The sequence below is a fragment of the Sceloporus occidentalis genome, unplaced genomic scaffold, assembly GCF_023333645.1.
Source record: "Sceloporus occidentalis isolate IW3139 unplaced genomic scaffold, rSceOcc1.0.p SCAF_9, whole genome shotgun sequence".
In the NCBI taxonomy this organism is placed as follows: Eukaryota; Metazoa; Chordata; class Lepidosauria; order Squamata; family Phrynosomatidae; genus Sceloporus; species Sceloporus occidentalis.
The window spans coordinates 1,528,737-1,542,577 of NW_028316989.1; the positions used below are offsets into that span (position 1 = coordinate 1,528,737).

Below are 13,841 nucleotides of genomic sequence, written 5' to 3' on the forward strand. Positions count from 1 at the left end.
AAGTTTCGCTTGAAAATAACGTAATGAAAGGAATAGCAGAAATTTTTGGCCATTTGTATAATGTAAAATACAGACAGAATGGCTGTCAATCAGTTGTCACTTATGTGTGTATGATAATGTTACGTTTTCTAATGACTCACGTTCACAAGGTCACCATAAATCAATGGCCTTTGAGGTCTCCTCCAACTTTATGATTTTATAAGTTGAATTCGATAACATCACAAAGAGGATCAGCAAACTGAGATGACTTATGTCATAAAATCCCCAAAAATAGCTTTGTATGCTTGTGTGTTTTTTGCCCCCAATGGTGGCTGGGACATCAATGGAGGCAAACAATAGCATGGTGTGACCCTCCAAGTCATGGAGCATGTGCACCCCTGGCTTCATGCGCACCTTGTGTTGCAACACACAGTGATCTGTCAGGCTTTTGATCAATCCCTGGGCCTGTTGCATGTCCAGGAGGAATGGAGATGGACTTTCTGAAGGCCATTCAGAGCCTATTGACTCCGGTGGGCTGTGTTTTGGCCTCGTGGTGTTTCCCATTATGAGCCCAATGGTCCAGCAGAGAAACAATGCGCTGCCTGCTCCAGTTATCTGAGTCAGGTGATGGGGCTTTTCATGCTTTTGTTCTCCGCTGGAGAGGGACTTCTCTTTGTCGTTTTCTGTCCTTCTGTCCTCGGACATCGCATGCCGGGGGATGAGGACTCTCCGCAGCATCTCTTAGGCAGTTTCCACCCGAGGATCCCCTTCTGTTGGTGGTTGCTCCGAAGAGGAGGTAAGTGAGGTTGACTTCTTTAACTACTAGGGATTGCAGACAAGGGTTTTTCTGGCTTTGCTTGGCAGCTTTGTTGGGATGCTTTGCTTGCAAACAGCTTTCCGAACGAGTTTTTTTCTGGGAACAGTATTACCTTTGACCATAATAATCAGAGTGATGTAGTGGTTTGAGCATTGGACTATGACTCTGGAGAGCAGGGTTCGAATCTCCGCTTGGCTATCATAGAACCATAGAGTTGGCAGACTATGACTCTGGAGAGCAGGGTTCAAAAATCTGCTTGGCTATCATAGAATTGGAAGAGACCCCCCAAGAGCCATCCAGTCTAACCCCTCTTCCATGCAGGAACTCACAGTCATAGCACCCTCGAGAGATGACTATCCAGCCTTTGTTTAAAGATCTCCAAAGGAGATCATGAAACCCACTGGGTAACCCTGGGCAAGTCACACTCTCTCAGCCTCAGAATATGGTGGCAATGGCAAACCCCCTCTGAACAAATCTTGCCAAGAAGACCCCAGGATAGGTTCACCATCAGTTGGAAATGACTCTAGGTCTTAAGGTCGCCATAAGATGAAAATGACTCAAAGCCCCACAACAACAAGATAGCAATCAATGCAAAAAAATAGTAGAGAATAACAACAACAACAAAAAAGGAAGAGCAATAAGATAAAGGAAATAAAAGCAAAGTTCAACCCCAAAATCAGAATGTTATGTGACAGAAGCAGAAACATACTGCAAGACCAAGAAGAAATTGCTGGATGCAATATAAGAAAAGTTCCTCTCCAAAACCAGGTGTATTCCAACGGTTAACAGGGGTTTTTTGTACCTGCACCCCTGCTTTTTTAATTTAGATAATGTACTGTGAAATTGCCAAATATTATTCCATGGATCTTAAGGATCCCTTAAGAAAGTGATCTTAAAACTGCTGGAGAGTGCCAGCCTGGTGCAGTGCTTTGAGCTTTGGACTTTGGGAGACCAAAGTTCGAATTCCTCAAACTCTCTTATCCTCAGAGAATGGCCTTAGCAAACATTCCCCTACGAATGCAGCTTGCCAAGAAAACCCAGTCTTTTCAGCAATAATGTGGAGTACAGATTCCACCGAAACATTAGGAAGAACCTCCTGATGGTAAGAGCTGTTCCAGAGCGGAGGACTCTGAGCCTTGGGGCATGGAGGAGTCTCCGTTTTGGGGGTTTTCAAACAGATGTTGGATGGTCCTTGGGAGGGTCCCTTCCCAGGTCTGTGATTCTATGACCCTAGTGGTTACAGGGGTCCAAAAGACTAGGGTTCGAATCTCCGCTCAGCCATGGAAACCCACTGGGTGGCCTTGAGCAAGTCAATGTTAATGTTAAACCTCTTCTGATGAAATCTTGCCAAGAAAACCCTGCGATAAGGTCACTTTGAGTTGCCTCAAAGGCAACTAATAGCAACAACAAATGTCTGACATGACTGAGCATCTCTGATCTCCTTCCATGTTGCACTCTTTCTCCATCCCACTTTTCTTCCTCCATCTTTTTGTGGCTGCAAAATGTGTGTGTGTATCATTGTTTTTCTTTCCTGGGACTCAAATGTTTCCATGAAGTGGTTATGTCAGCAGCACAGAGTATGTGTGTTTGTCCCCCATGAGTGCGTATGCATGGGTGTGCGCATGTGCATATGTGCACGAGGAGCGATAACTCAGCAGTTCCCAAGGCTTTTGTTCAGCTCTGGTTCCCAGAAAGTTCTGCCTTGTCATGAGAGCCCCTGATGTGCTTTTGTCTGGGCCTTTCTGCTCACAAAGAGCTGCCTTGGAGAGCTGCCAACTGGCAGCAAAGCCTCCATTCTCCCTGAAAATCCAGTTCTTAAGCTATTAACCATCAAAGTCCAGATTCTATTAAGACAGAGTCAGGCAAAGTGCAGTCTGTAGGCCATGGCTGGTCCCAAAATGCAACCTCTGAAGCCTTGCAAGCTGTCTAAAGTCCCCAGACCCACTTTTTTAATGTTCGGATTTTCAAGCATTTTCTGGTCTGAAAACTAGCCCAAAGCATCTAAAACCAGGCTTAAATGCAGTACTTTACATTCCTGGCCCCAAAACCTCCCCCCCCCCCCCAAAAAAAAAAATCCCTGGGGTAAATGGCCGCCAGAAGTAACATGACTTTTCTTCTGGCACACTGGAGTTGATCACACAAAGGAGATTGGGAGCTTATCCCACGGATATGAATGCATTTGGAAGGGACCACACTGGGCATGAGCACAGATGGCTTAAAGCAGGACTGGCATTTGGGGAGCTTGTTTTGGGACCAGGACTGTCTGGTGGGATGGGGATAATCCTTCCCTTGCCTCACCTGCCATTTGGGCTATGGAAAGTTTTGGAGGGTTCCAGAGTTTCCAGTCTGCTCAGCCCCCATCTCTCATCCCCATCTTTCTATTCCAGGATCATCACCATGAGGAAGACCTGGGCCACCTGGACCTGGATCTTCATGCTCCTGGTGGCCCTTTTCAGTGAAGTCGCCTTTGGCCGCAGAGGCGGAGGTCGAGGGGGCAGCAGCAGCAAAGGACGAGGGTCCGGGACTTCTTCTTCATCAGCTTCCCGTGGCGGTTTCCATGCCCTGCCAAGGAAGAGCACCAGCAGCGGCCAAAGCCAACCGGGCGGCTCCAGCGGCAGCAGCGGTCGTGGGGCAAAGATGGCAGGGGCAGCTGCAGTTGGGGCTGCGGTGGGCTATGGCCTCAGCTCCCTTGGCAGACCCCGCTATTCCCGGGGAGGAGGGTACGGCTCCTCGTCGGCCAGCAAACCAGTGGCCCAGCCTGGCTTCCAGAACCCCAACTGGTCCGACCCCATGATGGAAAGCGAGGTCTACAGCCAAGCGTCCAAGGAGCCCTGTGGGGTGACCCTCCTCACCTTCTCCCCTGTGATCTGTGGGGTCACCTACCTGCTTGCCCAGGGCTGAGTCTGATGAAAGACTCAAGATGAAGGAGAAGACGGCGGAGAGGAGTCGCCGATCGTTCTTTGCTTTGCTTTTGCTGTGAAGGCTGATGCTTGCTGGGGATGATGGGAAACTCCATTGAGAGGGACCCACCAAAAGCCACGACCTTTCCAAGGAGTTTATCACATGAAGGAGATTGGGAGTTTATCCCATGAATATCCCGGGAAAATTCACATGAAACGATTTCACACGGTGTCGCACAAAACCCACCATTAAAGTGGTCACAATTAACGCGTATCTTTCTACTTTCAGGATTTCAGTGACAATGCATTTCCAATATCACTTTATTTGCGCAATTGCATGTGATAATCATTCACACAATTCCTCACCATTTTTGCTTTATTTGCAGGATGCTTTGAATGCACTTTAATCTCTCTTTAATGCTGAAATCTGTAAGGGAGCCAGATGGGGTTTCTCAAGATCAGGAAGCGCATGGCTTGAAACTGGCTGTGCAAATCTCGGCTTATTTCATGTTTGCATGAAGCACTTAAAAAAAGTTTTATACCCATTGAGTGAAATTATGAAATCTGCACAGTTTTAGGACACATTTGGAGACTTAGGTTTACAAGAACAAATACAATTGGAATTATTTATGAGATGCATAAACTGCCTTTGGGGATAAATCCTCCCCGAGGAGCACTAAGAAACTGGGCGAGACGCTGGCCTTTTGGAAGCTTATTTGCAATATTTGCTCTCTTGCAAGGTAGAGGAGGAAGCTTCATAAGTATTGGTATTCCTTTAATACTTTTTGTTTGCTGTTTTAAAGGCTGGAAATGATTGAGCAACAAAGCAATAATGAAAAAGGCTCCTTCTGCTCTGCGATCTGCAATAAATATGTAAGGATGCAAGCTTTCTCTTGATTGACTCTTGGCCTCTTCTCTTGCTCCTCTTTTCAAAAGTGGTAATAGCTCAGTAATCAATCAATCAATTAATCCAATCAATCAATCATTGCCTTTCTCCCAATATGGAACAAGGTGGATCACAATATAAGTTTGTTTGTTTTAAAATCTACAGGTGGCATGGAAACCGTGTAGCCCTCTTGATGATTTTGGATTGCATCTCCTAACATTCCCCAGTTTTGGCTATGCCAGGTAGGGCTGATGGGAGTTGCAGTCCAATAAGACTAGCTGGAAGGATGCCTGATTCCCATCCCTGATCGACCGGTTCTTCTGATCCAGCTCTGATCGTTGCAAGCTTTATACCGTAATAAAATGACGCTGCTCACGATGATTAATTCAAATGCATTTATTTTGAAGGAACTTGCAATGGGAGTCCTATGACTACAGTACAGCGAGGCATGGAAATCCTATGTACAAGGTTGCCCTCTGCTGACACAAAGAGGCAGATCTCAACACATTTCAGGCAGGAAAAAAGGTGATAGGTGATATCTCTTTGGGTAGATTTGCTCCTTTTTATTTTTTAATATGTCCCTGCTAGATAGAAATGCAAGCATGTCAGAGAAAAAATGGCTAGGTTAGGCCCTTTCTTTCTTGCACATAATGTGCTGCATGGACTTTGCTTGCCCTCATTTGGTATGGAAAAAAAATTACAGTTGGCCTCCCACTTCTGAGTTTTGGGGGTTTGGTTATTGACGGATTTGATCAATATGTTCTCTCTAGGAATCTCTAGGTCCTCCAGCGTAATTTCTGGTGGATGTTGACCATAGAGTCCTTCTGGAAAGACTAGAGATTGCTAGAAAGTACACTTCTCTAGTCATTTGTATTCTGTGACCCTGCCCCCCCCCCCGAAATGTTTGTATGCCTATTGTCCCATTGAGACCAGTCTCTTTGACCTGTCCATTGCCTCCCAATGAGTGCTATCCATTTCCCCTGGTGTTTTCCCAAACTTTCTGCATGCCAAGAAGAGAGAATCCCTTTTAGGAAAGATGCTGCCCTTCCATCTGTTATTCCCTGTCCTTTGGGACAGTGTGGCTGCCACATTGCATTAGTGCAAACAGGGCTCCTATTTGTATTTACTTATTTAAGCACTCTCGTGTTTTCCTTTTCTCCAGCCAGATGCGATCTTAACCCGAAGAAGCAGAAAGGTGTGAAGAAGGGAGTGTCAGGATTGCTGTGCAAACATTGTCCATAGGCTGCTGGGCTGACCAGTAAGGAGGAAAAGGCTGCCAACTGGGAAGTCCATCAGTCTCTTGCAATGGAGAGATACTGGAGATCCAGCAGCCAGGGAACAGGACGACACAGGTATAAAAGTTGAGGCAATAGCCAGGAAGGGCAAGAAGCAGTTTTTGGAGTGGAGGATTTGTCCTCTCCAGTTTTGGAAGGCTGCTATGGAAGGAGGCAAGGGCAGAAGGAGAAGGGAGAGCCAGCAACTTGCCCAAGAAGCAAAGATTTTCTTGCTTCCTGAGCTCCAGCTTTGCCTTCTTCCAAAGTCCTAGAGCAGCGGTTCCCAAATTTTTGTCTTTCAGATGTTTTAGACTTCAGCTCCCAGAATTCCTGATCATTGACCATTGACTTTGGCTTCGGGAAGTTGAAGTCCAAAACACCTGGAAGACCAAAGTTTGGTCATCACTGTTCCAGACAGTTGGAGGAGACTCCTCTCTGGAGCTTATCACACGGGGCGAATGCCGTCCAGAAATTCATTCAAACTGAAAACAACCCACATTTGCAGATTGTTTTTCATATGACTTTCGCGGTTAATCCAAACAGAAAGCTGAAAAAAACCCCTCATTTGTGGGATGTTTTTCAGACAATGTTTGCATGAAAGAGAAATAATGTGAAAGTAAGCTGAATGTAAAGTCATCCAAACCAACCCCTTTTTTACATTTGCTAAATTCTGAAAGTACAAAGGAGCTTTCCGTTTGGATTAATTTCGCATTATTTTTCTTTCATGCCACGCATCTGACAAACAGATATTAAAATCCCATTTCTGCACGGGTTTTTACCAATTCTCCCTCCGTGTGATAAACTCCAGAGTATTAACAAGGGCCAGTCTACTATTCTTTGAAAGACTCTGCAGCCCAAATCTGGCCTCTGTGGTAGCTTATATCAAGACAGAGAGACCAATCTGGAATGGAAAATAACCCATTCTGCAGATATTTTGGGACGGCTTCTTCTCGATTGCATAGCCAAAAAGCAGCTTCTTTCCTCCCACCCCACACTTTCCCAAAGGCTCACGCTGCCCAGGTCCTAGCTAGAGACATTAATAGAGTCTGCAACCAAAGGAAGCTCAAGCCTTATGCCTCCTGCATTTATGCTTCCCATTAATGCTCAAAGCTCTGCTTGGTCTGGATCTTCACTAAGTTGGCTGTGCAACCCAAACTGGAGCAAACCCCACAGCAAAGCCACTCAGGAAAGGTCCATGGAGACATGATTCCTGGTCCGTCTGGGTGAGAACCATCAGGGACATGGAAATGTATCTTCTGCCATGAGCCTGCAAGGCAGAAAGGGAAACATGAGGAGTGGTCTCCTGAGCCTCTTCCTCTGTATAAAAAGGGCAAGCAATGGCAGCAGTGCCTATTCTTGAGGGTCAAACAGAACATCTCCTGCTGCCTCCTTGATAATGTTGTCCCCGTCTCACCCCAAGTTGTCCCTCCTTCCCTTGGAAAGGTCTTTGGATCCCTAAAGTTTCAATGCGCTATTTGATGTGGCTACCTTGGTATCTTGGTATCAGTGCATTTAAGGGTTGCATGGTGCCTCCAAGGCCTGAATGCCACACAGTTCTCACCCTTACTGTAGATAGACCTGGTCCTTGTTCACAACTGTCTAATGTCCTTCTTCACAACTCACCTTTCTAAGCCCAGAAGATGGGGACATGGCTGCAGAGGATGTTAAGTGTGGTTCCCAAGCTGGATCGATCCACCAAGGCTCTAAGGTGCATGCCTTCCTCCTTCTGTGGAAGAGACCTGAAGGATGACTTAGCCTGTGCCAGAAGTCAAAGACAGAGCCTTCTTAGTCTGGAAAGATCAGTCTGCAAAGGAATCTTGTAGCACCTTTGAGACTAACTGAAAGAAAGAAGCTGGGAGCATGAGCTTTCCTAGAGTCTACTCCAAGCAGGCTGAGTGCGAGAATAGCAATAGAAGCGCAAAACCTCTGAGTATGGAGATGAGGTGACAAGTCTACAAAAGGGCGTACTACCAGCTTCTTTCTTTCAGTTACCCTCAAAGTCGCTACAAGATCCCTTTATATATCTATGCAAGAAGGCAAGAGAGATGGGACTATTCTGCCTTTCTGCATGAGATGAATCCCATGAAACTGGGCTGGGGATCATGCAGCTTCCAGATATTGCAAATCCCAACATTGGCTATATTGGCTAGGGCTGATGGGAGCTGCAGTCCAACAACAAATAGAAGGAAGCACAACTCCTGACCCAGCCAGACTGGACTGGACCTCTCTTAAGTAGCTCCATCAGCTTTTGAGAGCCATGTGATCCCCACCTTTATATTAGAATATATGCTTTGTGCACATATGATCTCATAGATGTCTATTCCTCAGTTATCTGCAGAGTACTTACTACCTTTTTACTACTGGAGTACCTTCTTACTATTAGAACCAATATCTTTCATAGTTGGCCAGGTTGCAGTTCTTACCTGGAATTCATTGAAGATATTGTCCAGTCCTTGCACTTTCTCCTTATCCATCCTTGTGATGTAACAGGCGTCTCCATGCCAAGGTTTATAGCCAATCAACAGCTATGTGTAGACAGAGAGTTTGCAATTTAATCTGCTTTGCCTAAGTATACATTTTGTGAACCAAGTTCAACATGTGAAGAGATGGAGAACTTCTTTTCAAGTTGATATGAAACAAGGAAGGTGATAACTCCTGTAAAGCTATCAGTGCCTTGGATAGCTCTTGCAAAGTCTGGACCAACATCCAGAATGGATTGACTTCCCCATTGATACCAAAGACAACAACCACCACTTTGAGGGCAGTCCTTTGAGAGGAAAGTTTGTATTCCAAACTTTCTCCACATTCAACACTTTGGAGTTAACATCATGATTCACTATAGGTCAGTTTCAACACCTGGAAAAGTTCCTTTAATTTGAACATCAGTACCCAGAATCCATGGACACCTCAGCCACAAACCCCCCAAATGTTCAGCCTGCACTATAGGCACCTGTTCTTGTTTCTCACCTTATTAAAGTCATAAGTGACTGCAGCAGGGCCACGGATTCCATCATCCACCTGGAAGGTGGCCACTTCTTCCATATCTGTGGGCAGATCCAGCCAAGACTCTTTCCCTCCATGGCCTTCAATGGTCATTTGCAAAACCTATGAATGCAGTAACAGAAAGAGGCCATGGTGCAAGGGATTGCCCTTATTTTCAGCAGCCATCGCTGCAGGGCTAGCAATCCCTGCAGTGAGAGAAAGCACACCACTACAGGGACAGAATGCAACATACGACAAGGGACAGAAGTAATCCCAAGGCATTAAAACAGGGGTTACCACACTTTGGAGTTACTACACTGTTGCAGGAGAGGGGAGTGTTGGATGATGTGCAAAGGACTACAGAATTTTTTGTTGTTGTTGTTAACTGCCATCGAGTCAATTTCAACCCATGGCAACCCTGTGGATGAGACATCTCCAAGACTCCCTGTCCTCCACTGCTTTGCTTAGGTCCTGCAAATTCATACCCATGACTATAGGGTTCAACTATCTAGCATGTGGTCTTCCTCTCTTTCTACTTCCCTTCACCTTTCCTAGGATTATTATCTTTTCCAGTGAGTCATTCTTTCTCATGACTTGGCCAAAGTATTGCAGCCTCAGTTTAGTCATCTTGGCTTCCAGGGAGATTTTTGGCTCTGCAATAGGACCCCTTTGTTGGTCTTTTTGGCTGTCCATAGAATAGAATAGCACCATCCAAAAAGAGATATATGCATGTGTGCTTACATGTGCACACATCGCTAATGGTAGTCTGGCCACCGAATCCTGCTGATCAGGCCCACCACTAGCATGGAAACATTTGCCCAAGAAGTGTCCCCCAGCCACAGCTGAGCATCCTTGCCTGTTCTACTCACCGTCTCGGTATGCGCCTGGGTGACATACAACCCCATCAGGAGTACTCCCACAATGATCACCACAATAAGGACGACGACAATCAAAATGATCAGGACTCGCTTGATGTGAATTGGGCAGCCGGGTAGCTTGGGCAAACGGCAGAGAAGTTTGGGCAGATTGCAGGGCAGGCAGCAGCACATCCGGCAGCAAGTGCCACAACCAGGGCAGCAGCAACAGCCTGGGCAGGAACCGCACCCGGGGCAGCAACCGCCGCATCCAGGACAGCAGCCTCCGCAGCCAGGGCAGCCGCCTCCAAGGCCAGGTATTGATGGACAGCTGTCGCAACAGCCGCAACAGTTGCAGCAGCTGCAGCAGCCGCAACAAGGGCAGCAGCCAGGTTCTGGAGGTTCTGGGGGACGATGGTCCTATGGAGGGAGAGAAAATGGAAGAGCAGAGAGAGAAATCATCTCTTGTAGCAGGAAAGAAGCAAGAAAGCCACTGGCTGGTGAGAGAAAGACAGTCTGTAGAGTAGCCTGTAGAGCAGTGGACTTCTTGTTGCGTGTCTTCAAGTCATTTCCAACTTATGGCGAACCTATGATGGGGTGTTCTTGGCAAGATTTGCTCATAGGGGGTTTGCCATTGCTTTCCCCTGAGGCTGAGAGACTGTGACTTGCCCAAGATCACCCCATGGGTTTCATGGCCAAGCTGGGAGTCAGACCCTGGTCTCCTGAATTGTAGTCCAACACTCAAACTACTACACCATGCTGGCTCTCCATGTAGTGGACTACAAGCCCTATCCTCCTGGGTTTTCTCTGCCATTGGTTGATTCCCCAGCTTCTTGACCTCTAGACTGCTCAGTACCCTTGTGGCTTCTCTCTTCTCCCAGTGAATGAAGGCAATGATATAGCACTAGTTTTTTGTCTACAAATAAGGTGGGCCCAGGTGCCATTTTTCTTTCTGGGAACCAAGTGGGAGGTGATGATGGCACATGGACTGTCAAAATTACCCCCCCCCCCCAGATGTGGCAAAAATTGAATGAACCCAAAGTCAGAAGTGTCCAGAGGTCCTCTTTTAGTTTTACAGGAACAAACATTAAAGAAATAAACTAATCAAACCATGCCTTTGCAACCAAGGTGTTGTACACAGAGGTAGTGCACATTGTGCAATGAACTTTTGCTGGTGTACTTGTTTGGTTACACAAGAGAAATGGGATTTTGGTTTATGGGTCCTAACCGCTCCATTTCGTTCTGTGCTTATTTAAAATGACACCCAGAAATCTGGCCAAGGAAAAAGAAATGAAGAAAAGGAATTGTGTCCAAACAGGGAGAAGGACTCACCATCACCGTCAGTGGTTCTTGAAGCAGCATCTGCTTTGTGACGACTTCCATCTCCTCCTCCTTCTCCATGGTCCAAAGTGTTGCTGCGTTTCTGCCCTTGCTGCCAACTAGTTCTCCGAATGGAGGGTGCCAGGTATTAATATAGCTATATATACATCCACGGAGCCCAGGTAACATGGCATTTCTCCATCTCATTGGCTCAGTGACGCCTTCTGGATAGAAGCCAGGAATGCCCCTTTGCTTTTGTTACCTTTGAGGAGTCGTTTCTCCACCTGAGCTCCCCACAGCCATCATTGCCAACTTCTCAAGAGGTCTTGGCTCTGAAACTGAGGACACTTGTCCCCGGAAAGGCAAGCCTTGTTGGCCAGAAGTTGGCAAACACTGGTCACCTGAGAATCCTTATGACAAGAGGAGATTTTTGGACTATGAAAGTGGTCATGTTCCCTCCCCTTAAGCACCTGCTTCTCCAGGAGAATGAAATGGTTCACAGTAACCTGAGAATCAGTCTTGCCTTATGGGGACCTTCATGCCAGCTGCGTAGGTCAGGGATTGTCTTTTTGGTGCCACTTCCAATAAGGAAGCCAATTCTGAATATTGGGCACTCCAATCAATCAATCAATCAATCAATCAATCAATCAATCAATCAATCAAAGCCTAGGGCACTCCATTCAATGAGCAATTCATCTAAGAAAGCCAGTGTATTGTAGTGGTTTGAGTGCTGGACCAGGAGTATGAGAGACCAGGGTTCAAATCCCTGCTGAACCATGATCCACTGGGTGACTTTGGGCAAGATGTACTCTCTCAGCCTCAGAGGAATCATGGCATCATAGGGTTGGAAGAGACCCCAAGGGCCCTGATCCAGTCCAACCCCATTCTGCCATGCAGGAACTTGCAATCAAAGCATCCCTGACAGATGGCCATCTAGCCTCTGTTTAAAGACCTCCAAAGACAGAGACTCCTCCACTCTCCAAGGGAGTCTATTCCTCTGTCAAACAGTTGTTTTGGATTATAATTCCCTGTAGCTATGCTATTGGGGCATTTCTGGGAGTTGTAGTCATAAAAAGCAACATCTCCAAGCTTGGCTCACATGGCTTCACATTTTCCTTGGCTCTATCTTACTTTAACCTTGTACCCAATGTCTGATCGTTCCTTTCCTTTCCTTTCCAAAGACACCAAGTTCTTTATTGCAATTCTGTCACCAAAGAGCTGCGTCATTTAATTTGTCTCAGCATCCTGAAGGGGAATTTGCATGTTAAGCTGAGAGAGTAGTGGGTTTATCATGGATTTATCCTGGCTGATGGACTAGGCATTCAATAGAAACTATTTCACACGCTGGAAAATGGGGACAATGAATGTGGCAGGTGCCTCCTCTGTCAGTAGAGTGGAGAATCTGCTCCGGGTTTTACTCTGACATTTAAAAGAGGGATCCAACATGCTAAGCCAAAGAGGTTTGACACTTACTATTTTAAAACTTGGAAGCCACCAGCTTCCATTGTCAAGCTCACCTTTGCCTTGACAGTTTAATGGCTGCTTCTTTTCTCACACTTTGACTTTGCAACCACAACCTTAATGGAGCCCCACTAAAAGCCACCCATAATGGCCCTTGAGGCGTCAGGTGCATTCCAGGGGACTTGAAGAGCCATTTTCTCCCCAAGTTCCCACCTCAAGGGTTCAAAGAAGTATTTGCTTTCCTGACACTTTAAGCCACTGTCCTTAGAAAGGTACAACTGGATCCCTGTGCGTTCTTTTCCCCAAGTGTGCTTCTGCCAGGCCCTTGACAGCATTGTTTTCTGGCCTGACGCTATTCTCTCTTTGCTTTGGCAGATGTGACTTTTTAAGGGGGAAGTCAATATAGCCCTCGAGGAGATCTTTGTCTTCGGTTGGGGGTCTTTATGAAACCCCAGCTGTGTCAACAACACTTCAGTGCACCTTCTCCTCTTTTCTATGGCATGTTTCCTCAGTCACACAACAGAAAGAAGGGTTGAGTTGGGCAAGGGCTCCACTGAAACAGTGAAGATGATGATGGTGGAAGAGCGGTTTCCATCCATTCTCAGCATGCCTTATGACTTGGACATCTATATCATGACAGTGTAATGCTTGTTCTTAGTTGTGGTAAAGAACATATGAAGATCCTTATTGGATCAGACCACAGGTCTGTTTAGATCAGTGGTTATCAAACTTTGTTCATCCAAATGTTTTGGACTTCAGCTCTCAGATTTTCTGACTATTGACCAACCTGGCTGGGACTTCTAGGAGTTGGAGTCCAAAACACCTGGAGGACCAAAAGTTGGGATCCAGACCAACGTTGTCTTCTCACAGTGACCAGTCAGAAGGACACAAAAAGCCTGCTACAGACTGAGTCCCCATTATCCAAAATGCTTGGAACAAGAAAGGTTTTGGATTCTGGATTTTTTAAAAATATCTATTTTGGGATATTTCCTTATACACAATGAGAGATCTTGGTGATGGGACCCAAGTCTAAGCATGAAATTCATTTACGTTTCCTATATACCTTATACACATAGCCTGAAGGTATGTGTTTAAAGGGTTTGAATCCCCGGTCGGCTATGGAAAATGACCACTGAGTGACTTTGGCCAAGGGTCACTCTCTCAGCCTCGGAGAGGAGGCAAAAGCAACTCCCTCTGAACAAATTTGGCCAAGAAAATGCCACAATAGGGTTGCCTTAGGGTCAGCGTAAGTCAGAAATGACTTGAAGGTACATAACAACAGCAACAAGATGTCATAATTATGGCCAAGCAAACCATAATGTCTCTGGACATTCTCTCCTTGCCTATGCTGGAGGTGGTCTGTCATTT

At 46.1% G+C, this 13,841-nt stretch overlaps 2 protein-coding genes across 3 annotated transcripts; one reads left to right on the forward strand and one right to left on the reverse strand.

The window, feature by feature from the left end:
- The first annotated feature begins 93 nt into the window (after nucleotides 1-93).
- On the forward strand, nucleotides 94-4,943 carry LOC149306682 (uncharacterized). The gene is made up of 2 exons (XM_089537545.1): nucleotides 94-775; nucleotides 3,184-4,943. Exon 2 carries the CDS (start codon nucleotides 3,194-3,196, stop codon nucleotides 3,695-3,697), a length of 504 nt encoding a protein of 167 aa, XP_089393671.1. The 5' UTR covers nucleotides 94-775; nucleotides 3,184-3,193; the 3' UTR covers nucleotides 3,698-4,943.
- A 20-nt stretch (nucleotides 4,944-4,963) lies between these two features.
- LOC149306683 (surfactant protein C-like) lies at nucleotides 4,964-11,159 on the reverse strand. Of its 2 annotated transcripts, none has more exons than XM_089537544.1 (6): nucleotides 11,025-11,159; nucleotides 9,708-10,112; nucleotides 8,824-8,961; nucleotides 8,280-8,381; nucleotides 7,480-7,582; nucleotides 4,964-7,123 (listed from the first exon to the last, which is right to left on the reverse strand). In XM_089537544.1, exons 1-5 carry the CDS (start codon nucleotides 11,091-11,093, stop codon nucleotides 7,484-7,486), a joined length of 813 nt encoding a protein of 270 aa, XP_089393670.1. In that variant the 5' UTR covers nucleotides 11,094-11,159; the 3' UTR covers nucleotides 4,964-7,123; nucleotides 7,480-7,483. The 2 variants fall into 2 exon arrangements, with proteins under 2 accessions (XP_089393670.1, XP_089393669.1); XM_089537543.1 differs by having other exon boundaries at nucleotides 7,480-7,612; nucleotides 11,025-11,158.
- Between the last annotated feature and the right edge of the window lie 2,682 nt (nucleotides 11,160-13,841).

Excerpts from the sequence above, each read along its gene's own strand:
- LOC149306683 (XM_089537543.1), bottom strand. The coding sequence starts at position 11,093 with ATGGAGAAGGAGGAGGAGATGGAAGTCGTCACAAAGCAGATGCTGCTT. Across the intron at positions 8,962-9,707 it reads CCCAGGCGCATACCGAGACG|GTTTTGCAAATGACCATTGA; the intron begins GTGAGTAGAACA and ends CTGCATTCATAG. Across the intron at positions 7,613-8,279 it reads ATATCTTCAATGAATTCCAG|GCTAAGTCATCCTTCAGGTC; the intron begins GTAAGAACTGCA and ends CTTCTGGCACAG.
- LOC149306682 (XM_089537545.1), top strand. The coding sequence starts at position 3,194 with ATGAGGAAGACCTGGGCCACCTGGACCTGGATCTTCATGCTCCTGGTG.